This window comes from Monodon monoceros, unplaced genomic scaffold (genome assembly GCF_005190385.1).
Source record: "Monodon monoceros isolate NGI ecotype Baffin Bay Population unplaced genomic scaffold, NGI_Narwhal_1 Super_Scaffold_8, whole genome shotgun sequence".
Taxonomy (NCBI): Eukaryota; Metazoa; Chordata; class Mammalia; order Artiodactyla; family Monodontidae; genus Monodon; species Monodon monoceros.
In genome coordinates this window covers 73,955,391-73,980,814 of record NW_021703785.1, presented here as the reverse complement: position 1 = coordinate 73,980,814, position 25,424 = coordinate 73,955,391, and the positions used below count along the sequence as shown (strand labels likewise).

Below are 25,424 nucleotides of genomic sequence, written 5' to 3'. Positions count from 1 at the left end.
CCAAGAAGCCTAATGAACTCCAAAGAGGATAAACACAGGGCAAACCATAGTAAGGAACACCATCATCAGACTACTTAAAGCCAGCGGTAAAGATAAAATCTTCAAAGTAGCCACAGGGGAAAGACATAGTAATTTGCAAGCATACCTCGTTTTATTGTGTTTCATTTTACTGTGCTTTGCAGATACTGTGGTTTTTATAAATTAAAGGTTTGAGGCAACCCTACATTGAGCAAGTCTATCGGTGCCATCTTTCCAACGGCATTTGCTCACTGTGCGTCTCTGTGTCACATTTTGGCAATTCTCACAATATTTCAAACCCTCCACCAGCAAAAAGATTATGACTTGCTGAAGGCTCAGATAACGATTAGCAGTTTTTAGCAATAAAGTCTTTTTAAGTCAAAGTATGTACATTGTTTTTTTCTTTAGACATAATGCTACTGAACAATTAACAGCCTATGGTTATAGACTGTTATATGCACTGGGAAACCAAAAAATTCGTATGACTCACTTTACTATGATATTTGCTTTATTGCGGTGGTCTGGAACCAAACCTGCAATAATCTCCGAGGTGTGCCTGTACAAACAGTGGAATAAAGATAAGAGAGAGGCTGATTTATTGACACAAACAACACAAGCCAGACGATAATGGAACAACATCTTCAAAGAAGGGGAAAAAAAAACAAAGACAAAAAACCCAACTGCCAACATTGAAATTTCTGTTTAGAGAAAATAACCTTAAAAAATAACAGTCTATGTTCCAACCAGTCAGAGTGGAAACACCTGAATATAAGAGACAACAGATAAAGCGCACAGAAGAGACTGGCGCACCTGAAGATGAAACTCAGGAAAAAGACTGAACAGAAGGTGAGCAGCCACCCGTGAGCCGTGGCAGAGCCTCCCGAGGAGCCACAGACATGTAGCTGGGGTCCCTGCAGGGACAAGGGGAGGGAGGAGACAGAAGAAATACTTGAAGAGACAGTGGTTAAAAGTACTTTCCAAATCCGATGAAAGTTTAAAAATTACAGATCCAAGGAGCTCAACAATCCTAAGCACGAGAGTCATGAAGAAAACAACGCCAGGCGGGCCATAATCAAATTGCAAGAAACTAGTGATAAACAAAATCTTAAAGGCAGCCAGAGAAAAATGTCACGTCACACAAATGATAATAAACATAACATCCACAAACTTCTCATCAGAAACAATGCAGCAGCATCTACAATTCTATACCAAGCAAAACGTCTTTCAAAAATGAAGGCAAGGGCCTCCCTGGTGGCGCAGTGGTTGAGAGTCCACCTGCCGATGCAGGGGACGCGGGTTCGTGCCCCAGTCCGGGAAGATCCCACGTGCCGCAGAGCGGCTGGGCCCGTGAGCCATGGCCGCTGAGCCTGTGCTCCGCAACGGGAGACGCCACAGCAGTGAGAGGCCCGCGTACCGCAAAAAAAAAAAAAAAAAAATTAAAAAATGAAGGCAATTGGGAATTCCCTGGCCGTCCAGTGGTTAGGACTTTGAACTTTCACTGCTGGGGCCTGGTTCAAGCTCTGGTCAGGGAACTAAGATCCCATGTGGCGTGGCCAAAAAAAAAAAAAAAGAAAAAGGAAGAATGCAAATATGTCATTTTCAGACAAAATAACAAGCAATACAGTTCCTTGTTAAGGGAAAAAAGGAAAAAGCCCACAACACTTACAAATATGGTACTTGAATTTCAAATACTTTTTCCTTCTCTCTAATGACTTTTGGTATATAGATGGCCTAGGATGGCTGAGAATTTGAGAGAAAAGGACATTATGAATCATCTTGAGCGTATATTCTCATTTAAATTTAAATGCAGGTAAAAACTGCATTACGTGTTGGGTCTTCTTTGATTTAAGACACAACAGAATACATAACCTGTACTGGAAATCTTTGAAGATATGGCTAATAAATATAAATTCTTATGATTCTTTACTTCACAAAATTATTTTCATTTTGAAAGAAACAGAGTGATTCTTATTTTCTATGAATCATCTTTTTTTTCTCATTCAAATATATGCCTAAACTCTCCTTCACCCTTATAAAAAACATGAAAAATAAAATATTTCATGTAATCAAGATATTCTGAGTTTTCATTCTTAAGTCTCATAATGTCATAATATACTATATTCTCTGAATCATTTAATCAGAGAGACAATCACAGGTTCCATAATTTCTGAGACGTGCATTTTATAAACTACCTTGAAAATATTGGAAGTAGCCAATATTTCTTTTCATCACCAAAGACTTGTCTCCAATTTTTACTGCATCCAAGCGAGAAACCGTTTCCATCAGGTCCATATGAAAATGTGGGTGCACGGAATGATTCTGTTACAGATATATATTACAAAGAAGAAGAGTTAACCTATTCAAAAATTATAGGAGGGAAGGAAAGTACCAATTTTTTTTCTTTTTAAACTTTTTTGGGAAAAAATATAACCTCTTGAATATTTCATCACCCTTATAAAATGAAAATGTCAAAATAATTATGTGATATTAAGGAAAATCGACTGAAGAATGTTCAATACACCTTAGCCTTTTTCTTTCTTTTTTTTTTTTTTTTAAAGATATTCTATCTCTTGCAACTTCACTCATTCATTATGTATCAACTTCCTACTACGTGCCTATGGCAAAGCACCAGGGTTTGGGATCCCAAGGTAAAGTAGATGAAATTCTGACCAAAGAACCCACAGCCTAACAAAAGTCTATCAGAATGATAGTGTGATAGAGATACATGCGGGGTGGTGGCCAAGGAAGGTGAAATATGCAGGAGGTGACGCCTGAGCTCGGTCCTGAGCTATGAACAATAACAAGTGAGGAAGCTGACGGGGGCCAGAACCTAGGATCTCTGTTTAAAGAAAGAATGCACTGCGGAATGTTTTATAAGCTATGGATAAGAAGGAGCCAGGGAGAGACGGATTGGGAAAGGTTGATGACACAGAAAAGTGAAGTAAAAACTGATGGAGAGACGGATTGGAAAAGGTTGATGACACAGAAAAGTGAAGTAAAAACTGATGGAAGAAAGTTCTAGAAGAAATGGGATGGCCTTTAGAAAAGTTCTAAAGATTAACCATAGATACCAGAAAAGACATCGTGTCCGCAGAAGTTAGAAAGAGGGTGACAGTGATGGGTTTGAAAGTAGAAATGTTTGTGTGAGGTTATAAAGGTGAGACGATAAGAATTTACTTGTGACAACTTCTAATTTTTCTATGAAGCGTTCACAAAATAGGTAAGGAAAATAGGGAGGATGATGAAAGTCTGGAATACCTATTGTGGGTAATAAGGTGGCAAACCTGATCAGAAACACGTGACATTACTGCCAAATAGAGCTGAGGGTCTAAGTGAGGTCTGAGACTTTGAATCTGTAGTTGTGACCACCTCTGTGGGAGCGAGACGGCCTTCACCAGCTCTCTCCAGCCCCATCGCACTGGGAGAAGAACGCATCGCTGGAATAACCTGGGTCAGGGACTGACAAAGGCGTTATGGGAGAAGAGGTACTTAGGGGCATGTGTAATGTGAGGGTGCTGCTAGGAGCTTGAGAACATTTATTATAGGATCTAGAATGGAAAAGGGTAAGAAACAAAACCAGAAGGGAAAGAAACGTGGGAGAAAAGTGGTGGAGTGTGGAGGACTCAGTAAGCTAAAAAGGGCGCACACTGGAACACGGAAAGGGAGAGCTGAACGGATAAAGACTGTGGTCAGAGAATGGAAACTTCACGGTGAAAATGTGAGGCCTCTTCAGTTTCAAGTGATGAAAGGTTCAGTGTTTGGGTACAGGAATGACTGGCTATCGGAATCAAAGAGACCAACCAGCCTTTCTGGGGTGACAGCAGCAGTTTGAATGTATTAATAGAAACTCTGTAACGTGAGAAATGATTCAAGGTAGGGCAGTGACAGCTATGAGGAAGGTACAAGTGATGCCCCAAAGGACATCTGGAAGCAGCAGTGGAGAGCTGGGTAACACCAGGGTGTGTGGGGAGTGGTGTGTTAGGGGAAGGTTTTTCAAAGTGTGGGTTTAAACATCTGAATAGGCTGTAAAATCAATTCAGTGCTTTGAAACCAGCATTTCTTTTTAAAGAACTAGAACAGAAAATATTAGAATATATTGGACAGAGTAGACATTAATGATGTTTTACGAAGATTTTGCTTATTCTACTTACATAATTTTATAAATGTGTGTGCATGCACTAGGTAGTGATATAAAATGATGCATTTCTTACCGTAGTCACTGGTAAAAACGTTTGAAAAAGATTGTTTTTAAGAGAACAATGTGTTTCCCAGGAAGCACTCACCTCTCAGACACCTACAGGGTTTGGGTGGGAAACAAATGAAGCAGGGTGGGAACCGAGGCCAATTAAATACTCGTGGCCACCGAAGCAGTCAGCCACTACTGAGCTCCTACCGAATGATGCCAGGTGGGAAAATAGGGCCACCAGAGTCGTCAGTTTTGAAAAGAAGAAATCTCCTTTTCTGTGAGAAATCTCTCAGTGTCCAGCTGCTTGGGAGGTCTGAAGAGCTAGGCTTTGCATGTGGGCTGCCTTCTATGACCTCGGGTTAAAGGTGAAGAGATGACAGGATATTCTGTGACGATGATAAATTAATTGACATGAGGAAGCTTATTCACATGGAAAGGGATGAAGGCATGGGAAGTGGAGGAGAAGCAACAGCAGAGTGAGCTGGGAAAGGCAGGGCACCGCACCCTTACCCTGGAAGCCCGTCATATTTTACAGGACTCCATAGACACGAGATTAAAGTGATACAAATATAAAAGTACCTAAGAATCTCCCTACAATGTCTGCATCTTTCTATGTTAAAATATGTCCAACTCTCCTTTAGACAGCAGGGAGTGTTTAACTTTCTTTGGAAACACTGTGACAGATCCCCATTCTGTTAGCCAATACCTCAATATTCCAGTTATGGCTGGTGTTGCTGTTTACATGCCAATGGTTTAGTCTGAGCACCACACCACTGTTGTTTAAGAAGTGTGTGTCAGGCTTCCCTGGTGGCGCAGTGGTTGAGAGTCCGCCAGCCGATGCAGGGGACACGGGTTCGTGCCCCGGTCCGGGAAGATCCACATGCTGCGGAGCGGCTGGGCCCGTGAGCCATGGCCGCTGAGCCTGCGCGTCCGGAGCCTGTGCTCCGCAACGGGAGGCCACAACAGTGAGAGGCCCGCGTACCGCAAAAAAAAAAAAAAAAAAAAAGAAGTGTGTGTCCAATTATTGGAATACCTTACTGAATTCTTCCCCAATATTTTCATTTTAAAAAAATGAGCAAAAAAGGGACACAAGTGCTAACATTAGTGATACAACAAATGCAGGAAACAGCTTTTATTAAAATTTATAAAATATAGTCAGTTCTCTACTTTTATATACAACACACTACTGAAAAATTATAGAAAAGTCAATCTTACTTCCTCAACCTTCTCAAAATTATGAACCTTTACATTTATTAGACAGCCATTGTTCCTATCCAGTCCAAGTTAATTTTAATACAGAATTATTTTATCTTTATCATCTTTTGTCCTTCTCTAGATTTCATGTTCATCTGTGGCCATTTTCCTAAATAATTATGCTTTATTTTAACCTACTTACCTATGGTTGTTCTGTTTTTTCCAACTAGCCAGCAGTGGTAGCTGAGAAGTGACAATACGCTGATGAAGAACATTGTCGACACAAAGAATAGAAAAAGTATGTGGAATTTTGCACGTGTATCTGAGAGTTCATTCTGAGGAAAGAAAAAAGAAGACTTACTTTTCAGAATAGTCAACCTCCAAAATATACTCTTACAAATTTGGTTCTTCCTGAAGATTGCTGAATTCGCCAAAAAATTACCAGATATGAGAAGTAATAAAATAAATTAGGTAACACATCCAAAAGCAACATTTCCCAAAGCAGAGAATTGGTATTATCTGAGGGGCTTGCTTACATAACATGTCAGAAAGAGTCACTTTAAAAACCGCTCTTGGGCGTCCCTGGTGGCGCAGTGGTTGAGAGTCTGCCTGCCGATGCAGGGGACGCGGGTTCATGCCCCGGTCCGGGAAGATCCCACATGCCGCGGAGCGGCTGGGCCCGTGAGCCATGGCCTCTGAGCCTGTGCTCCGCAACGGGAGAGGCCACAACAGTGAGAGGCCCGTGTACCCCACACACACACACAAAAAAAGTAAAAAATCGCTCTTAAATTTTAGCAATAGTTTCAGTAATAAAATAAAAAGATGGACATTTTTACCCAACGTTTTTCTTTTGTACTTTATACACATTTTCAAGCTTTCCCCAACATCCAGGATACACGAGGGTTTTCTCCATCTACACTACTATTTGCTTGTTTTAATTATATAACCAGAAACTAACTGTGATAAATTTATTTTTGGACTTCCCTAGTCTCTGTCTTCGGAACACCACTGCACAGTCATCCCTTCAGCTGCTTCCATTCCTACCTCTTTAATCCCTGCTCCCTTCCTACAGAGCCTGTTTTGGTAATTACCGATTTGGTATGTCAATTTGCCACAAGGCATTAGTGAACGAAAACAGCTTCTGTTACCCATTCTAATGGCTAGATTCATTTCAACAGAAGCAAAGTGTTAACCCAGAAGAAGTCAGTCTCTAGCATGAGGATTAGAAGGAAGCTTTTACGCATTCGCTCTCACGACAAAGCCGCACAGCCAACCACAGCCTCACAGAACAAGAGCTGCTCCTGCTTGATTTAAACACTGTTTACAGGCTAACAGGACGGTTTTTAGCATTAGGTGATTCTGACATCTATCTTCTCCTCTTCTCTTCCAGAGTAGCCGCAATACCTTTTAAATACTATCTCCCCATCTTGTGAAACAAATGAGTACTATACATACTCACTATCAATGTCACAAAAAAGACGGCAAGAATATCATGGCAATTATGTATTTTTTTTTATTTATTTAATTAATTTATTTTTGGCTGTGTTGGGTCTTCGTTGCTGCGTGCGGGCTTTCTCTAGTTATGGAGAGCAGGGGCTACTCTTCGTTGTGGTGCACGGGCTTCTCATTGCAGTGGCTTCTCTTGTTGCGGAGCACGGGCTGTAGGCGTGTGGGCTTCCGTAGTTGCGGCACATGCGCTCAGTAGTTGTGGCGCACGGGCTTAGTTGCTCCGTGGCACGTGGGATCTTCCCAGACCAGGGCTCGAACCCGTGTCCCCTGCATTGGCAGGCGGATTCTCAACCACTGCGCCACCAGGGAGGCCTGCAATGATGTATTTTACCTTTGGACAACTCTCTGTAGATTTCCTGTGGCAAAGCTTGTATAAATAGAGACAACGCATTAAGAAACCACTTTTTATACAAAATTATCCTGCGCACTATTGTTATAAACCTTTCATGTTTGGAAGGACCACTAAGACGTGGCTCTCTAAAGGCCATCAATGACGTCTTCTCAAAAACCATAAAAGAACATTCCGCTCTGCAAGCACATTTAGGGTACACTTTACACACCTTTCCACAAAGTTTTTAAAACAGAGATTTGTATCTAGGAAAGCATAAAATTGATTTTTTTAGCAAACAGCTTTTTAAAAACTTCGGATGAGTAGTTTCTAAAAGCTAGATCTAATAATTTCTCACCTGCCTCAATGGTACTGCAGTAGCCTTCCAAGGGGTGCCATCTCCTCCCCTCCAGTCTACTTTCCACAAAGCAGCCAGAGGGACCCTTTATAAGGCCGATGGCGTTACCCCCTGCTCCCCATTCCACGGCCCTTGCAACACCCGCAAAGACCCTGCATCCCTGGCCGCCTCCTGGACCCGTTCCCCCTGCTCATCTACTCCAGCCTTGCCAGCGGCCTGGCATGGTGCTCCTCTGGGCCTTTACTCTAAAGGTCAGATGTCTCCTCTGTTTGAAACACTCTTCTCTCAGGTATCCACTAAGTCCCGTCAAGTCTTCGCTCAGCTTTCTTACTGAGGCCTACCACAATCACGCTTAAAAAAATTCAGATGTAATTGACATATAATGTTATTTTAGTTCCAGGAGTTCAACATAATGATTCCATATATGTCTATATGGCAAAATGATCACTACAGTAAGTCTAGTTAACATCCATCACCACAGAGAGTCACAAAACCTTTTTTCTTGTGAGGAGATCTTTCAAGACCTAACTCTTAGACACTTTCAAATATACTTATTAGCCACAGTCACCATGTCGTACGTTACAGCGCCAGGCTTCTTCTGCCACCTTCTCCCACTTCGGCCATCCCCCACCCCACACCTCTGACAACCACCAAAATGTTCTTTGTATCTATGGGTTTTTTATTCCACATAAAAGTTAGATAATATGGTATTTGTCTTTCTCTGTCTGACTTTATTCCCTTATGATAACGCCCTCAAGGTCCATCTGAGTTGTCAAAAATGGCAAGATTTCCTTCTTGTTCTATGGCAGAATTTATACCGTTTATGCAACGGTATAAATTCCGTTGCATATTTATACCACAATTTCTTCATCCACCAATGTAAACTTAAGAGTGTTTTCATGTCTTGGCTGTCATAAACGATGCTGCAATGAACACAGGGATGCAGATATCTTTTTGAGTTAGTGTTTTCCTTTCCTTTGGATATACTCCCAGCAGTGGAATTTCTGGATTGTATAATAGTTCTAATTTTAATTTTTTGAGGACTCTCCGTACCATTCTCCATAATGGCCGCGCTAATTTACACTCCCACCAACAGCACACAAGGGCTCTCTTTTCTCCACATCCTTGCCAAAACTTGTTATTTCTTGTCTTTTTGATAATGGCCATTCTGACAGGTGTGAGGTGGTATCCTGCTGTGGTCTGGTTTGCATTTCCCTGGTGATTAGTGATGCTGAGCATCTTTTCACGTGTCTGTTGGCCATCTGCATGTCTTCACTGGAAAAATGTCTATTCAGATCTTCTGACCATTTTTTGTTGTTGTTGTTGTTTTTGTTTTTGTTTTTTTGGTGGTACGCGGGCCTCTCACTGCTGCGGCCTCTCCCTTTGCGGAGCACAGGCTCCGGACACACAGGCTCAGCGGCCATGGCTCATGGGCCCAGCCGCTCTGCAGCATGTGGGATCCTCCCGGACCAGGGCACGAACCCACGTCCCCTGCATCGGCAGGCAGACTCTCAACCACTGCGCCACCAGGGAAGCCCCTGACCATTTTTTAATCAGATTGTTTTGTTTTTGCTATTAAGTTGTATGAGTTCTTTATATACTTTGAATATTACTCCTTATCAGATACATAATTTGCAAATATTTTCTTCCATTTAGTAGGCTGCCTTTTCATTTTGTTAATGATTTCCTTTTCTGTGCAGAAGCTTCTACTGTGACATGGTCCCACTTGTTTAGTTTTGCTTTTGTGGCTTTTGCATTTGATGTCAAATCCAAAAAATCATCGCCAAGGCTGATGTCAAGGAGCTTACCACCTGTATTTTCTTCTAGGAGATTTACGATTTCAGGTCTCATGTTCAAGTCTCTAATCCATTTGGAATTGATCTTTGCCTATGATGTAGGATTGAGGTTCAGTTTCACTCTTTAGCATGTGCTGCCCAGGTTTCCCAACATCCTTTACTGAAGAGACTGTCCTTTCCCCATTGTATCTTCTTGGCTCCTTGTCATAAATTAACTGACCGTATGTGCATGGGTTGATCTCTGTGCTCTCTTATTCTATTCCACTGATCTATGTGTCTGTTTTTATTCCAATAACATACTGTTTTGATTACTACAGATGTGTAATATAATTTGAAATCAGGAAGTGAGATGCCTCTAGCTTTGTTCTTTTTCTTCAAGACTGTTTTGGTTATTTGGCTCTTTTGTGGTTCTATACACATTTTAGGATTGTTCTATTTCTGTGAAAAATGGCATTGGAATTTTGATGGGGATTGCACTGACTCTGTAGATTGCTTTGGGTAGTATGGACATTTTAAACAATATGAATTCTTCCAATCCATAATCACAGATTATTTTTTTCTAACAGTTTTTTTGTAGACCCTACGATTTTCTAATATGTCACTTGAAAACACAGACAGTTTTACTTCTTCCTTTCCTATCTGGATGCATTTTATTTCTTTTACTTGCCTAACTGTCCTGGCTGGCTAAGACTTTCGATACTATGTTGAATAAAAGTGGCAAAAATGGGCAACCTTGTCTTGTTCCTGATATTAGAGGAAAAGCTTTCAGCTCTTCACCACTGAGTATGATGTTAGCTGTAGGCTTGTCAATATATGGCCTTTATTAAGCTGAGGTGCATTCCCTCTATACCCATTTTGTTGACAGTTTTTATCATAAATGGATGCTGAATTTTGACAAATGCTGTTTCTGCATCTATTGAGACGACGATATGATTTTTATCCCTCATTCTGTTCATGTGGTGCATCACGTGGACTGATATGCAGATGTTAAACCATCCTTGCATCCCTGGAATAAATCCCACTTGATCAGAGTGTGTGGTCCTTTTAACGTATTGTTGAATTTGGTTTGCTAATATTTTGTTGAGGATTTTTAAATCTATGTTCATCAGGGATATTGGCCTGTAATTTTCGTGTGGTGACCTTGTCTGGTTTTACTATTGGGGTAACACTGACCTTATAAAATGAGTCTGGAAGTGTTCCCTCTTCCATTTTTGGGAAGTCTGAGAAGGACAGGTGTTAACTCTTCACCTGTGAAGCCACCTGGTCTGGGGCTTTTGTTTGTTGGGACGTTTTTGATTACTTATTCAACCTCCTTACTATTACTCAGTCTGTTCAGATTTTCTATTTCTTCATGATTCAGTCTTGGTAGGTTGTATGTTTCTAGGAATTTATCCATTTTTTCTAGGTTATCCAATTATCTGGCATATAACTGTTCATAGAAATCTCTTTGATCCTTTGTATTTATCAGTTGTAATGTCTCTCTCTCTTTTTTTTAATATTTATTTTTGGCTGTGTTGGATCTTCGTTGCTGTGCACTGGATTTCTCTAGGTTCTCTAGTTGCACCACCAGGAAAGCCCTAAGAGCTGGTTTCTTGTAAAGATAAACAGAATAGACAGGCCTTTCCCTTGTCTCACCAAGAAAAAAAGAGAGGACTCAAAATCAGAAATGAAAGAGGACTTCCCTGGTGGCACAGTGGTTAAGAATCTGCCTGCCAATGCAGGGGACATGGGTTCGATCCCTGGTCCGTGAAGATCCCACATACCGTGGAGCAACTAAGCCCGTGCGCTGCAACTACTGAGCCTATGCTCTAGAGCCCACGAGCCACAACTCTTGAGCCCGCGTGCCAAAACTCCTGACCCCGTGTGCCACAACTACTGAAGCCCACACACCTAGAGCCCATGCTCCACACAAGAGAAGCCACTGCAATGAGAAGCCTGCGCACCACAAGGAGGAGTAGCCCCCGTTCACCACAACTTGAGAAAGCCTACGTGCAACAACAAAGACCCAACTCAGCCAAAAATAAACAAAACAAAACCCCCAAAAAACAGCTCTTAGTTTCACTCATCTTTTTAGTTTCTGTTCCATTTATTTTCACTCTGATCTTTATTTCCTTCCTTTTAGGGCTTTTAAAAAAATTTTAATTTTGGCTGCTCTGCATGGCATGTGGGATCTTAGTTCCGCAGTCAGGGATTGAACTCAAGCCCCCAGCAATGGAAGCATGGAGTCTTAACCACTGGACCACCAGGGAAGCCCCTAACTTCAGGCTTTTTCCTTTTTCTAGTTCCTTGAAGTGTAAAATTAGGTTACTTGAGATCTTTCTTACTTCTTAACACAGGTTTATCTCTATGAACTTCCCTCTTAGAACTGCTTCTGCTGCATCCCATATGTTTTGTTATGTTGTATTTCCATTTTCATTTGTCTCAAGATATTTTTTGATTCCTTCTTTCATCCACTGGTTGTTCAGTTGCATGTTTAATCTAAACATATTTGTGAATTTTCCAGTTTTTTTTCTTGGAATTGATTTCTAGTTTCATATCACTGTAATTAGAAAAGATGCTTGCTATGATTTCAATATTCTTAAATTTGCAAGACTTGTTTTGTGACCTAACACGTAACCTATCATGGAGGATGTTCCATATGCACTTGAGAAAAAAGTGTATTCTGTTGCTTTTGGATGAAGTGTTCTGTATAAATTTGTTAAGTCCATTTGGACTAAAGTGTCATTTAAGTCCAATGTTTCTTTATTTCATTTCTGTCTAGATGATTCATCCACTGATGAAAGTGGGGTATTAAAGTCCCTTACTATTATTGTCTTGCTGTCTATTTCTCCCTTTACTTCTGTTAATATCTACTTTATATATTTAGGTGCTCCTTTGTTGGGTGCATAAACGTTCTTTCTTTTTCCCCCCCGTGCCATGTGGCATGTGGGATCTTGGTTCCCTGACCAGGGATCGAACCCACGCCCCCTGCATTGGAAGCGTGGAGTCTTAACCACTGGAACGCCAGAGAAATCCTGCATAAATATTCTTATCTCGGATATCCACTAAGTTCCTTCAAGTCTTGCTCAAATTTAATCTTCTTATGGAGGTCTGCCACGATCACTCTCTTTAGTGCTATAACCTGCGCCCGTCACACCTCCCTCCCCACACATTTGCTAAATCCCTTACTCTGCTCTACTTGTTCTTCACAGCATTTACTTTCGAATATACAATATAATTTACTTATTTGTGATGTTTATTATTTGTTTCCCCTTTCTCAAAAGTACATTCTACAAAGACAGAGCTCTTGGTCTCTTCTGTATATTGATATATTCCAAGTGCCTAGAACATATGTGCCTGGCACATAGTAATCGTTGAAGAATGGAGAAAAAAGTAGACTTTAGTTTATTAGTCTTTCCTTACTCATGATGACTCTCAAAAAGTTTTTTTTAAAAATTTATTTATTGTTATTTTTGGCTGCGTTGGGTCTGTTGCTGCGCGCGGGCTTTCTCTAGTTGCGGCGAGCAGGGGCTACTCTTTGTTGTGGTGTGCAGGCTTCTCAATGCAGTGACTTCTCTTACTGTGGAGCACGGGCTCTAGGCATGCGGGCTTCAGTAGTTGTGGTGCGCAGGCTTCAGTAGTTGTGGCTCGGGGGCTCTAGAGCACAGGCTCAGTAGTTGTGGCACACGGGCTTAGTTGCTCCGCAGCATGTGGGATCTTCCCGGACCAGGGCTAGAACCCGTGTCCCCTGCATTGGCAGGCGGATTCTTAACCAATGCACCACCCGGGAAGCCCTCAAAAAGTTTTAAAATATTTATATTTTAATTAATAAATCACATGCAAACATAAGTTTGCAAACATAAGTTTCTGATAAAGAAATGGGAAATTCTACAATTTGGACTTCTTTCATCTGGCACAGATTCATCTTCATTTATTATTTTAAAGGAATTTTTGGCTGTGCTGCACAGTTTGCAGGATGTTAGTTCCCAAACCAGGGACTGAACCCTGGGCCACAGCAGTGAAAGCAGCGGTCCCAACCACTGGACCACCAGGGAATTCCCTCCTCTTCATTTAAATAGGACCACTGAGTATGGTGAAGTAGGTTGTACACTGAACAAAGCTGTCCAACTAGGGGAACAACAGGGGCTAAAATTCATTAGGCTGATACCACACAGAACTGAAGTGCACAAAGGGACTGCAAGTGCTAGCATACCCTGGTTTTAAATACCCAAACTTTAAAAGTCTAATGATGTTTTAATGAAAATCCTTCCAAAATGTATTAGACATTTCCTGGAAAATTAATTGTTTGATGACTCAAGTATCTGGATGTTGGAAGAGAAAGATCTAAGTTAAAATTTTGGCTTCCTATACTATTAAGTATGTGACCTTGTTAGTTACCTAACTTTTGCAACCTCAGTTTCCAACTCTGAAAGCTGGAATAATAATAGCTCCTTCTGCGTTCATTACATTTTCTTCCTTTCTGTATTCTTGGTGCTCTCGCATCTGGAGCCTTGCTGACTGGGGAGAGAGTGCCTCTCCCAGGGCCATCCAATTCTTACCGAGATAGCAAGGAATGTACCTCTCATATACAAACTAATCAATCCAGAGCCCATACTCCAAAACACCTCCTTTCTCTGGCTCTCACACTCCAGGGGGCAATACTACCCTGCCCTAATCACACCAGACAACCAGGGACAGCCTGCGTCCTCAGAGACCACTGAAATTATTCAGACCAGCTAAGCCAAAGTGCATCTACCCTGCCTCACCATGCTTTCCCACGGGCCCTGCGCCTTCTGCTTCCTGAGCAACTCTGGTGCTTCCCTGTGTGGCCCTGCACGGGGTGGCATGAACCCTCCCTTGGAACTGTGAGTAACAGACTATCTTTTCAATGGTTATCATCTCCTGATCTGTCAGCTTCACCATACCTGAAGAAAAATAAAACCTACATTTTAAAATACCTTCATAGGGACTTCCCTGGTGGCGCAATGGTTACGAATCCGCCTGCCAACGCAGGGGACACAGGTTAGAGCCCTGGTCCGGGAAGATCCCACATGCCACGGAGCAACTAAGCCCATGCGCCACAACTACTGAGCCTGCGCTCTAGAGCCCGCGAGCCACAACTACTGAGCCCGTGAGCCACAACTACTGAGCCCACATGCCTAGAGCCCATGCTGTGCAACAAAGAGAAGCCACCGCAATGAGAAGCCCGCGCACCGCAATAAAGACCCAACACAGCCAAAAATAAATAAATAAATAAATAAAATAAAATAAAATACCTTCATAGGATTTTTAGGAAGAGTAAATACAAAAGTACCTTTAACCACAATAACCCCCACCTTCAAAATCAAAGATTTAAACGGAGGGAGGAAAAAAAACCACAATAAAAATGCCAGAAGAAAAGCTGAGTAAATATCTGTATAAATTTACAGTGAACAGAATAAAGCCAGAAATCGTGATTTAAAAGTACTGCTTTAAAAATATAAAATTTTGATTTAGTAAAAACAAAAGCAAACAGGGTTACAAGACATCGATCAAAATTGTGGAAAAACTCACAATTTGCAACTCACAACAGAAAAAGTATTAATATCTCCAGAGGCAGGAAACAGATTAGTGGTTACCCGGGGCTGGGGATTCCACTTTTATTACTGTAAAACTGCACTGAGTCTCATTGTCTGAAATAAAGTAATTACTTCCCTGAAACTGACAGTGCGGTTCGAAGCAGTTTGGATTACTAAAAGAAGCTCACTATATCCTGTTTAATATTCATTTATTTACAAACATGTATATATGAAGGTAAATTTTAACCCCAACTGTCTTCTGAGCCATTATAAACTCTAACTAGTAAAATTAAGTATGTCTAGTTATAATGAAGAATGAAGGAATTACTTATGAAATAGCACCTTAAAAAGCCCTAAATATATGTTTTAAGATAGAAAAAAAGACTTACCGTCCAAAATTTTATAAAGTACTGTAAAACTGTTGTAGCCACGAAAAGGCAATATAATAGAGAGTACAATAAAAACAGCAGGAAGAATTTGTAATTAGAAAATCCCACACAGTTATTCACCCTAGAAGAATAAAGAAAATCACACTGTAAAAATAAGACAAACTCACAGAAACAAAAACTAGAATGGCGTTTGCCAGGGGCTGAGGGGAGGGGAGTGGGGAGTGTTTAATGGGTACTGAGTTTCATTTTGCAAGATGTAAAAGTTCTGGACGCTGGTTGCAAAACAATGTGAACATACTTAACACTGCTGAACTGTACACTTAAAAATGGCCAAGACGGCAAATTTAATGGTTTTTTTTACCATAATAATAACGAATAGGACAGATGAAAAAACTTAAAATCACTATAACTAGAAAATGGGTCATTTGGGAAGTAGAGAGCAGTGTCTTAATTATGGATGTGTGTTTTAAATAAATTCTGTAAGGAATTTGTAATTTCAATGTTAATTCTTAGTAGACAATTATTTGGGTTAATAACATCAGAATGTATTTTTAAAGGAAAACATGTAGCAGAAACATAAAACTAGATCAATCTTGATATCTATGAGTAATTAAATTGACCTTCAACATTTAGGAATGCTGAGGTAAATCACTCCAAGTACCCCCCTCCCACCTCTCCAGCCCCACGTCATTTCCTCTGTGTTTACACGTACCAAGGGCAGTGGTGATCCATCTTAAGAACGCACCTAAGAAACAAACGAACATGAGAAAATCCACGTAGAAAAATTTCCCTGATTCTAATTTCTGATAATTTTTTTTCTTTACTTAAAATTTTCTCTTCAGCAATACATCTTAGAAAAACCAACCCAGTAGACATTAGGTTAGAGACAATTTCTGTTATTCCCACAAACACTTTCATAGGTAAGAAGTAATGACTTTTCACACTGAGAATTCAGCTGAGCATAGCCAGCTGACTTGGACCACATCAAACAACATTTTAATGTACAGATATGGTGCATATAGCACTTGGTACATTAGCTAGATCTAGTTTACAAAGTCAGCTGAGGAAAGTAAAATGAAAGTTATTTCAAACATGTGCAAGTGATAAAACTTTAGAAGCAAATATTGTTAAAATATTAACACTGATGGGCTTGTAGGTGGGTTTTTTTTCCCATAGATTTTATACAATTCCATCCCATGTATAAGAACCACTGTACTTTTATAGTCAGAAAAAGAAAAACCCCAAATTTGCCTCCCCACCAGTATACGTAATGTGTATTTGCATGAAGTTAGACAAGGGATCATTTCAAGTAATACAACAAATAAGTAAACTGACACCCAAAAGGTTAAATGACTTGTCTCACTCAAGTTCAAGGACTCACTGGAATTCCCATACTAGGGGTCTTTCTTTCAACACACTACCTTCTCACAAGAGCATAAGGGATAAAATCTTTGAAATTTTTGGGGGAACAACTTCAGAGGTGGTAACTGAAAGTAATAATGGGACTTCTCTGGTGGTCCAGTGGTTAAGACTCCATGCTCCCAATGCAGGGGACCAGGGTTCGATCCCTAGTCAGGGAACTAGATCCTACACGCCACAACTAAAGATCCTGTGTGCTGCAACTAAGAGCTGGTGCAGCCAAATAAATACATAAGTAAATATCAAAAAAAGAAAGTAATATTTTTGTGGATTGTTAGGCTTTAATACCAACATTAATAATAAAAACAAGAAAAGTGTCATGATAGTCTTTTTAATCCAGGAATTAAAGTTATCTTTCTCAAGGGGGGGTTATCACTTACTTGGTCATCAATGTTACATTAAGCATATGCACAAGAAGTACACATACTTCAAGAAAATTCTAACAACTGGTACAGCGAGTGTTACCGAAGATTACTTCAAAGCATATTCTAGCTTATACACATATTTATGTTAGCTCTGCATACAGAGCAAATAATGCGAGAGGATGCAGTACTTTTGCTAAGTTCCTTCACTTTCTGTTCTCCCATCTCCAGTTCCAGTACTGGGGTTAAATGAAAGCCAAAGAGAAACACTTACATGTCACAGGCTGAGCAGTGATGCGCACGGTCAGGCTTAATCAGCTGACATCTTTCACAATATCTGACGGCTACATTTAAGAAATAAAAGGAAGCTGTTGAAGAATGTATGTTTAGAGTTCAGTTAATTTGACTATAAAATTTGCTTTCATTTCTTAGAAACAACTCTAGGAAACTGACAACTAATAATTTTAAAATAATACCAAAGTTCATTGGAGAGTTTATGAAATCCAAATGTCGAGAGGCAGAAGGGAACCTCAGAAATGTAGCTGGCCCAGCAATGTTCAGATGAATAAGGAGATCCAAGGAAATAAGGAACTGGTACAAAGTCAGACATGTAGTTTAGTGGCAAAACTCAGATACACTAAGACCTAAATCAAGTATTTTCTCCTACTGTACCATGATGTCTGTAGTAAAATATCAAAACAAACGTTCTCAATTATCTCCCACCCCATCCCAGATAAACAGCAAAATTGCAAACATACTATTGCGAAAGAACTCTAAACTTCTTCCCACTGAATTCTAATATATACAGTTTGTATCTTCATTCATTCAAAACACAATGAGCACCTACTAGGGGCCAGATATTGCTCTCGGCATAAAGCCCCGCCTTCACGGAACTCACGCTCTAGTGGAAAAGACGGGGAGTGATAACCAAGGTGACAAAATAAGTCATATATTAGTGATAGGTGCTGACAGGAAACATAAAGCAGGGAAGGGGAGGTGGGGTATTGTAATTTTAGAGTCATTTGAGAAAACTGAAACTGAAAGAAGGGAGCTGGTCAGTCACATAGACCTGTGGGAAAAGAGGAATCTGAGGAGAGGGCACAGGCCTCGGGTGGGAGGGTGCTCAGGGTGCACGAACAGCGAGGGGCCGGTGTGCCTGGAGCAGAGGGGAAAGGAGGAGGACACAGGGCAGGGTCAGAGAAGCTGCATCAGGTAAGGCTTGTTCTCCCCACTCCGCTCAAGTACTCTGAGAGAAAAGAAGCCAACTGGAGGGGACTTCCTGGCGGTCCAGTGGTTAGGACTCCATGCTCCCAACGCAGGGGTGCGGGTTCAATCCCTGGTCGGGGAACGAGGATCCTGCATGCCACACAGCACAGACAAAAACAAAAAGCCAACTGAAAGAAGAGCTCCACCAGAATCTGCAGAACATTCGGAACCTGAGGTTCTGGTTTCTGAAATCTACGTAAGCGACAAACTAGTTCTTTGAGATTTAGGAGGGAAATGTCCCAAGACTTCACAAATCAATAATTCTTTAAAACCATTATTTTGGATGAATAGAGAATAATAAAATTACAGTGAGATACTAACCTTTTTCCATATCGTGGCCTCCAAAGCAAACAAATGCTTCTTGGCAAAAAGACAAATTACTACGGGTCTTTCACTAGAGCTGAACTTTCACAGATTTAGAGCATTTGACTAATAAATACTCTACGGGATCTACTGTAAGTGCGGTAGACTTCTTTTGGGGGTATCCGCCTGGTCTATAGGCCACTCTCTTTCCAGGAAATGATTTCAGACCCCTCTTCTACCTGGACTGTGTGAACTCACCCACCTCCCCCTTCTGGTCCACGCTCTCTCCTACGAATCAGGGCTGAGGGGCAGTGAGCTGTATCTCACGGGGTGGAACTGAGTAACACACGATGGCCGCGCTTCGCCATGTGGATGGGATAAGAAAGGGAGAATCATTTTAAGGGCGACAGTGTAGGAAGTGAGCAGATGCCAGGGAGCAGCAGGGATAGCTGCAGGAGCCCCTCTGGCCCCCGGTTCTCAGCTCCAGTCCGTTCTTGCAGTCCTGCCCTCAGGGCACAGGAGACACCCACCACTTTCTTACACCACCCCGTATGTTATGGTAGTTTCTTTTGGGGGGAAGGGGGAGTTAAAAAGCTTACGCTGTTGTCTGTTACTTGTGATCATTAGGGCTAACAGACATAGTAACAGCAGAGAAAACAGGTTCAAATAAAAATTTAAATTAAACATACCCTCTAAAAAGTAGATGGACCATGTCATGTGTTAGTGTTTTTGGAAAAGAATTTGGCCATATCTATAAAAGCGTAAGGCATGAACACTCTTGTGCCCGGGATCTCTGCCGCTAGAAAAGTTATTCTATAGACATGCTCTCACCACAACATGGTTTCAAGAACAAAGCACTAGGAATAACGAATTATGAAGGTAGTTAAGCATTTTATGATACACTACATAGACTTTAACAAGAACTCTCCATACAAAATAGACACATACCCTAAGCTGGAAGAGTGCAAACGCACCAAGTGGAGAAAAGCGAACCGCAGAATAGTTTGATATACAGCACGTTTCATATCTCTGAGGGGGGAGAAGAATATATGTATTTCTCTATTTACACATCCCAATACAATGCATCCACCTTCAGACTTGGAATTAACATATATAAGAGAGACACAAAGTGTTGTTTTGAAGCAGTGTTAGCAGTTACACCTGCTAGAAGGCAGCTACCCAGGTAACCAAATCTGTACTTGTTAATACCTATCCACTCTCATTGTTAAAATGTTAACTGATTGTATATAAGTTTTGCAATATTCTGTTATATATAAAAAATTTCTGCAAGGATATACAAGAAGGGTGGCAACCTCTGGGGAGTAGTGCCAGGGTGAGGGGCAGACACTTCTCATTTGGTATCCTTAAAAATTTTTTTAAAAATCATGTTCCTCTATTACTTTTATAATTTAAACCAAACTTCAAGATGAAGGGAATTTACACAAATATCCCCTTATCAAATGAATAACCTGTACCTTACTGAGGGCCTCCTGTAGTACCTTGGCTAGACTGGATACTAGGGAAGTGAACCCATACAAGGTAGAAAAAGCAGAGCAGGTATAAAGGACCTGAGAGGTCTCCTAACTCAACCTCTCATTTTTTAGGTTAGAAACACCCCAAAACCTAAAGAGAAAACAAGTAGTTTGCCCAAGATTATCTCCCTCTCTCTCTCTAAATGAGTGGTCAGATCGGGATCAGAAACCCAGTGTCTTATTTTCTTTTCCTCTACATTTCCTCCACTCAAAATTCTGCCATTGCTCTGAGATGAGATGAAATGAAACAGACTTTTCAAGAAGCCTTTTTAAGGGTCTTGATGACTGAGTAGATAGAAGAACTGAGGTAAAAGCAGCAGTCACAGAAAACTGCGGTTTCTAGGAGGGGTGGCCAGAAGAATGATGCTGCCAATGCCAGAAACAAGCTTGATGGTGGCGGGTGGAGGGAGTGGGTGGGTATGGGAGGGGGGGTTAGGTTGTTTTTCTTTCTTTCGTTCATTCATTCAACAAATACTCAGTCTCTACCCTGTGACAAACACTGCTTCATGCTGAGAATATAAAGTTGAACAAGACAGGCTTCCCTCCTGCCCCCATGGTGTTACGTTTTGCTCGACTTGAATTGGGATAACAGGTCACTCAGGTACAGCTATCCTTCGGAAGGTGGAGATACGAGAATGGAGCTCTAGTGGGCGCACATGCCAAGGGGAGTGCCAAAGCCCCGACCAGGGCCCTGGCGGAGGGCAAGGCAGCCTCGTCCCTCTGAAGGCGCAGCTGCAGTCCACCCCTCTGCCTGACAACAATAAAGGGTTTGGGCAGCAAGCGCACACTCGTGTGACAACATCCCTCAATCTGCTAGTTCACAGTAAGGAAAGATAACTCAGTCTGAAAACTATTAAAGAAAACAAATCGTTTGAGACACAGTGAACCAACGATCACAATATCGTGGTGTCAGAGTTAAAAACAGCTGAAGGAACAGTACAAAAAGAAGTGGGACGAGGCGCCCTTGTGAAGTGGGGTTAAAAAAATGTAGCAGGAAGAATAAACATTCAAAGATGCAGAAACAACTAGGATGGGAAAGAAGAAAGTTTTTCCAAAGAAGAAAGTTTTTCAAGCAGTTAGAATGAAAAGCCACCGAACTTGGTTAGGAAGAATGAAAGCCAACTGCCTGGAATCTGCTGGGAAGGAAAAGAGGCCCAGGGTACAGACGACTTATGAGGGGACCCACCACGGTCTAAGGGAAGAGAAAATAGAATGGGAGTTGGAACACGTCAGAACCAAATTTTTGTTGTTGTTGTTGTTTTTTGCGGTACGCGGGCCTCTCACTGCCGCGGCCTCTCCGGTCGCGGAGCACAGGCTCCGGACGCGCAGGCCCAGCGGCCACGGCTCACGGGCCCAGCCGCTCCGCGGCACGCGGGATCCTCCCGGACCGGGGCACGAACCTGCGTCCCCTGCATCGGCAGGCGGACCCCCAACCACTGCGCCACCAGGGAAGCCCCTTGTTGTTGTTTTTAAGAGGAGATACACTTTGAAGTACACCTGAAAGCAGAGGGAAGAAATGGGTTGGAAATTATTAAGTGAAGAAGATTTTTAGGAGCAAACTGTGGGAGAAGGGAAGAAGGAGGTCAGCAATCTTTATGCAAGTTTAATAAAGGACAAGAATGCAGACCCCAAGAAGGAAGCGAGGTCCTGAGGGACAGCCAAGTGTGTGCAGGTGCAGGGCGGCCCCCGAGCCTGGAAGCAGCTGGGGCTCTGCCGCCATATTTCATACTCGTTCTCTCCTACTTACTAGCTTGTGACCTTGGGTCAGTAACTCATTTTCTGAAAGCCTCAATTTCCTCTTTTGTAAATGCAAATAATATCAAGCGCAAAGGACTACTGTGCAGATCAAAAAAAATATGGAACATATCAAATTCCCAGTAAAGCAGTTATTATCGTTACAATAATGTTATTGTTTTTGATAAAACATAAAGTGAGACTCTAGGATGGGAAAAATTAGTGAAGGGGAGAAAACTACGGAGATCTTTCAAGTGTATAAGCAGCCATTATGGAGAACACCCAGGAACAGATTCATCCCACAAACGCCTCCTGGGGGCCTGGGGGGTGACGCACTGGCTGTGTTAGGGCCGTGGACGGAGATCCCAGTGCCAGAGCCTCAGGACAGAGTCAAGGAGGGAGGAGCACAGACAACCAGCAGACGGTGACCTGCGATCTACAAGGCAAGAGTGTGAGAAGTTCAGAGAAGATTTTAAAAATCTCTTCTAGTTTAAGTGAATAGAAATGGTTGAAGAGAGCTGGACAGTGAATTAAAACTTTAAAGTAGATTTAGAGAGGAGAAAATTATCATTCTAGGAAGAGAAAAAGACATAAAAATAAAAGGTGGGGAAGAACAGAGTTTTAGCAGAGTTGACACAGGGAAATGGAGCAGGAGAAAGCTAAAGAGAAACACTGGTTGTATCCAGACTGTGGAGGGCGGAGGTTTAGAAAGACTCATTTTGCTTCCTTAACAGATGAGATGTCCACATGGTTCAAAAAAGCACAAAAAGGAGCGCAGTGACAGCCCCCACGCCCCTCCACGAAGGCAGCTCCGTCACTTTCACTAATCTCTGGTCTAAGAAAGATCTACTTTCTATAACATGCGGTTCTGTAATTTCATTTTTTAAAGAATGCATGATACTATTACTATAATAAGAAAAAAAGAAGAAAAACCCCCAATGTTCTTTGGGATTCTAAGCAGTTAGAAATGCAGTATAAAACGGTGCTCAAGGGCAGGGGCTCTGTCTGCAGTCAGAAGATAAGGTGTAAATCCCAGACCTTGCCACTCGGGACGTCAGGGCCCTCCCTGTGTCTCACTTCTTGGTCTCTAATGTGGGCATAAGTGCTGCACTGTCTCAGAGGGGCGTAAATAATCACCAAAAAGTGCTCAGCAAAATTCTCCTGCACTATTCAACTGATGAAGGGCATTTTTCAGAGTAGTGGAAAGCCATTAAAATTAATGAAAGGTAATAAAGCTTTAAGGGTAAAGACTTTACGTTAGCAGCTTTTAACTCTTTGGGGCATAGGTACTGCTCTGAAAATCAAAAGAATGGGTTACTTCAAAAAGTACCCCCAATTTTGTGTTTAATCTCATGGTTTCATTAGTTCTCTGAAATCTTGGGACTTTGGGTTAAAAACACCTAGGGAATTTCCTGGCGGTCCAGTGGTTAGGACTCTGCGCTTCCACTGCAGGGCACATGGGTTCGATCACCTGCCAGGGAATTAAGATCCCGCATGCCCCGCAGCACGGCCAAAAAAAATCTAATCTACATAACTGCAGCTACTAACAACTGTTATAAACTAAACATTTTATAATTGAATATAAAAAGGGATTATTTTAAATTAGCTCTCGGACTTCCCTGGTGGTGCAGCGGTTAAGAATCTGCCTGCCATTGCAGGGGACACGGGTTAGAGCCCTGGTCTGGGAAGGTCCCACATGCCGTGGAGCAACTAAGCCTGTGCACCACAACTACTGAGCCTGCGCTCTAAAGCCCGCGAGCCACAGCTACTGAGCCCACTCGACGCAACTACTGAAGCCCACGTGCTGCAACTACTGAAGCCCACGTGCCTAGAGCCCATGCTCCGCAACAAGAGAAGCCACCGCAATGAGAAGTCTGCGCACCGCAACCGCAGCCCCCGCTCAACACAACTAGAGAAAGCCCGTGGGCAGCAACGAAGACCCAACAGCCAAAAATAAATAAACGTTAAAAATAAATAAGCTCTCATTTACTGAAAATTTATTATTGTACACTGAGATCTATACTAAGTGCTTGTCTCATTTTTGTATACTTCCCGAGATTTAGAGACTATTATTCTCATTTTAAAATGAGGAAACCAGGGCTTAGGAAGTTTAAGTGACTCTCATTGCACTAGCAATGGAAAAGCTGGGGTTTGATCTGAAATCCATGTTTTCATTCTATACGGTAATATATTGGTTATGCAAAGGGATAGTATAGGCATACCTCGTTTTATTGCGCTTCACAGATACTGCGTTTTTTTGTTTTTGTTTTTTTTACAAACTGAAGGTCTGTGGCAACCCTGCATCGAGCAAATCTATTGGTGCCATTTTCCCAGCAGCATTTGCTCACTTTGTGTCCCTGTGTCACATTTTGGTAATTCTCAAAATATTTCAAGCTTCATTATTATTTTATTTGTTATGGTGATCTGTGATCAGTGATCTTTGATATTACTGCTATGATTTGCTGAAGGCTCAGATGATGGTTAGCACTTTTTAGCAATAAGGTATTTTTAAATTAAGGTATGTATGTGTTTTTCTGACATAATGCTACTGCACACTCAACAGGCTACAGTACAGTGTAAACACAGCGGTTACACACACCGGGAAACCAAAAAGTTCACGTGACTTGCTTTATTGTGATATTCACCTTATTGCACTGGTCTGGAACCAAACCTACAGTATCTCCAAGGTGTGCCTATATGAAATGCATGAAAAATTTAAATGTCGGTCAAATATCCGCTTCTAAAATTTTGCACAAATTTAAAATTTTCTTAAGTCAGAATGTGTACATAATTATACAAAGGTAAAGCTCCTTTTATTTCCCCTCAGAGTTGAGAAGCATAGGGGTTCTATAGGCAGAGCACCTTTTCACATACTATCTGTATGACCTACCTATATGACTACCTGTATGACCTTCAACAAGTTACTTAACCTGTCTCTGTTCCCTCATCTGTAAAATGGAGAGAGCAGTGTCTCCGTCACAGGCTGGTGTGAAGTTTAAATGAGTCTGTATGTGTAAAGAACTTAGGTCAGAGTAACTGTTAGCTATCACCATTATCTGGTATTTGCATGAATTAGTGAGATGTATAATACATAATTTAAAACAATCTCCTGTACTTAAATGACCAGTCTGGCCGCTCACAGGTCCATCCCTATCAGTAAGGCTCTGCCCCTGAGAAAAGGAAGCTGCTGCAGTCACAAACGTCAAGGGGGCCAGTGGAACAGACACAGCTTCGGAACCAGACAAACCTGACTTCAAATTCTGGCTCTCTGAATACTAGCTTTATAACCTTGAACAAGCTTCTTCCCCTTGATGTCTTTTATTTCTCCCCATTCTAAGTTACCACATTCTTGATTTTTTTAAAAATTACTCAGTGATGACACAAAATATTCAAATTCAAACCAGGATTTCCAAATGATGGTTTGCTAAAAATTATAAATGAAATTTTTAGCCATGAAGATTGAGTTGGGAAAAAAAAAGAAATGCAGAAAAAA

At 41.5% G+C, this 25,424-nt stretch overlaps 1 protein-coding gene across 5 annotated transcripts in view; it reads right to left on the bottom strand.

The window, feature by feature from the left end:
- The window catches only part of ZDHHC20 (zinc finger DHHC-type containing 20), a 73,071-nt gene that overhangs the window by 9,960 nt on the left and 37,687 nt on the right, over positions 1 to 25,424 (bottom strand). For 4 of the 5 annotated variants that reach the window (XR_003791699.1, XR_003791700.1, XM_029210006.1 and 1 more), the window contains exons 5-9: positions 17,371 to 17,464; positions 16,028 to 16,060; positions 15,316 to 15,436; positions 5,601 to 5,733; positions 2,211 to 2,337 (exon numbers count right to left, since the gene is read on the bottom strand). Coding sequence is in view for 3 of the 5 variants with exons in the window: in XM_029210006.1 (XP_029065839.1) it covers positions 2,211 to 2,337; positions 5,601 to 5,733; positions 15,316 to 15,436; positions 16,028 to 16,060; positions 17,371 to 17,464 (508 nt within the window). In the remaining 2 variants the exon portion in view is untranslated. The remainder of the gene's footprint in view (positions 1 to 2,210; positions 2,338 to 5,600; positions 5,734 to 15,315; positions 15,437 to 16,027; positions 16,061 to 17,370; positions 17,465 to 25,424) is intronic. The other variant, XM_029210007.1, reaches the window with a different exon arrangement.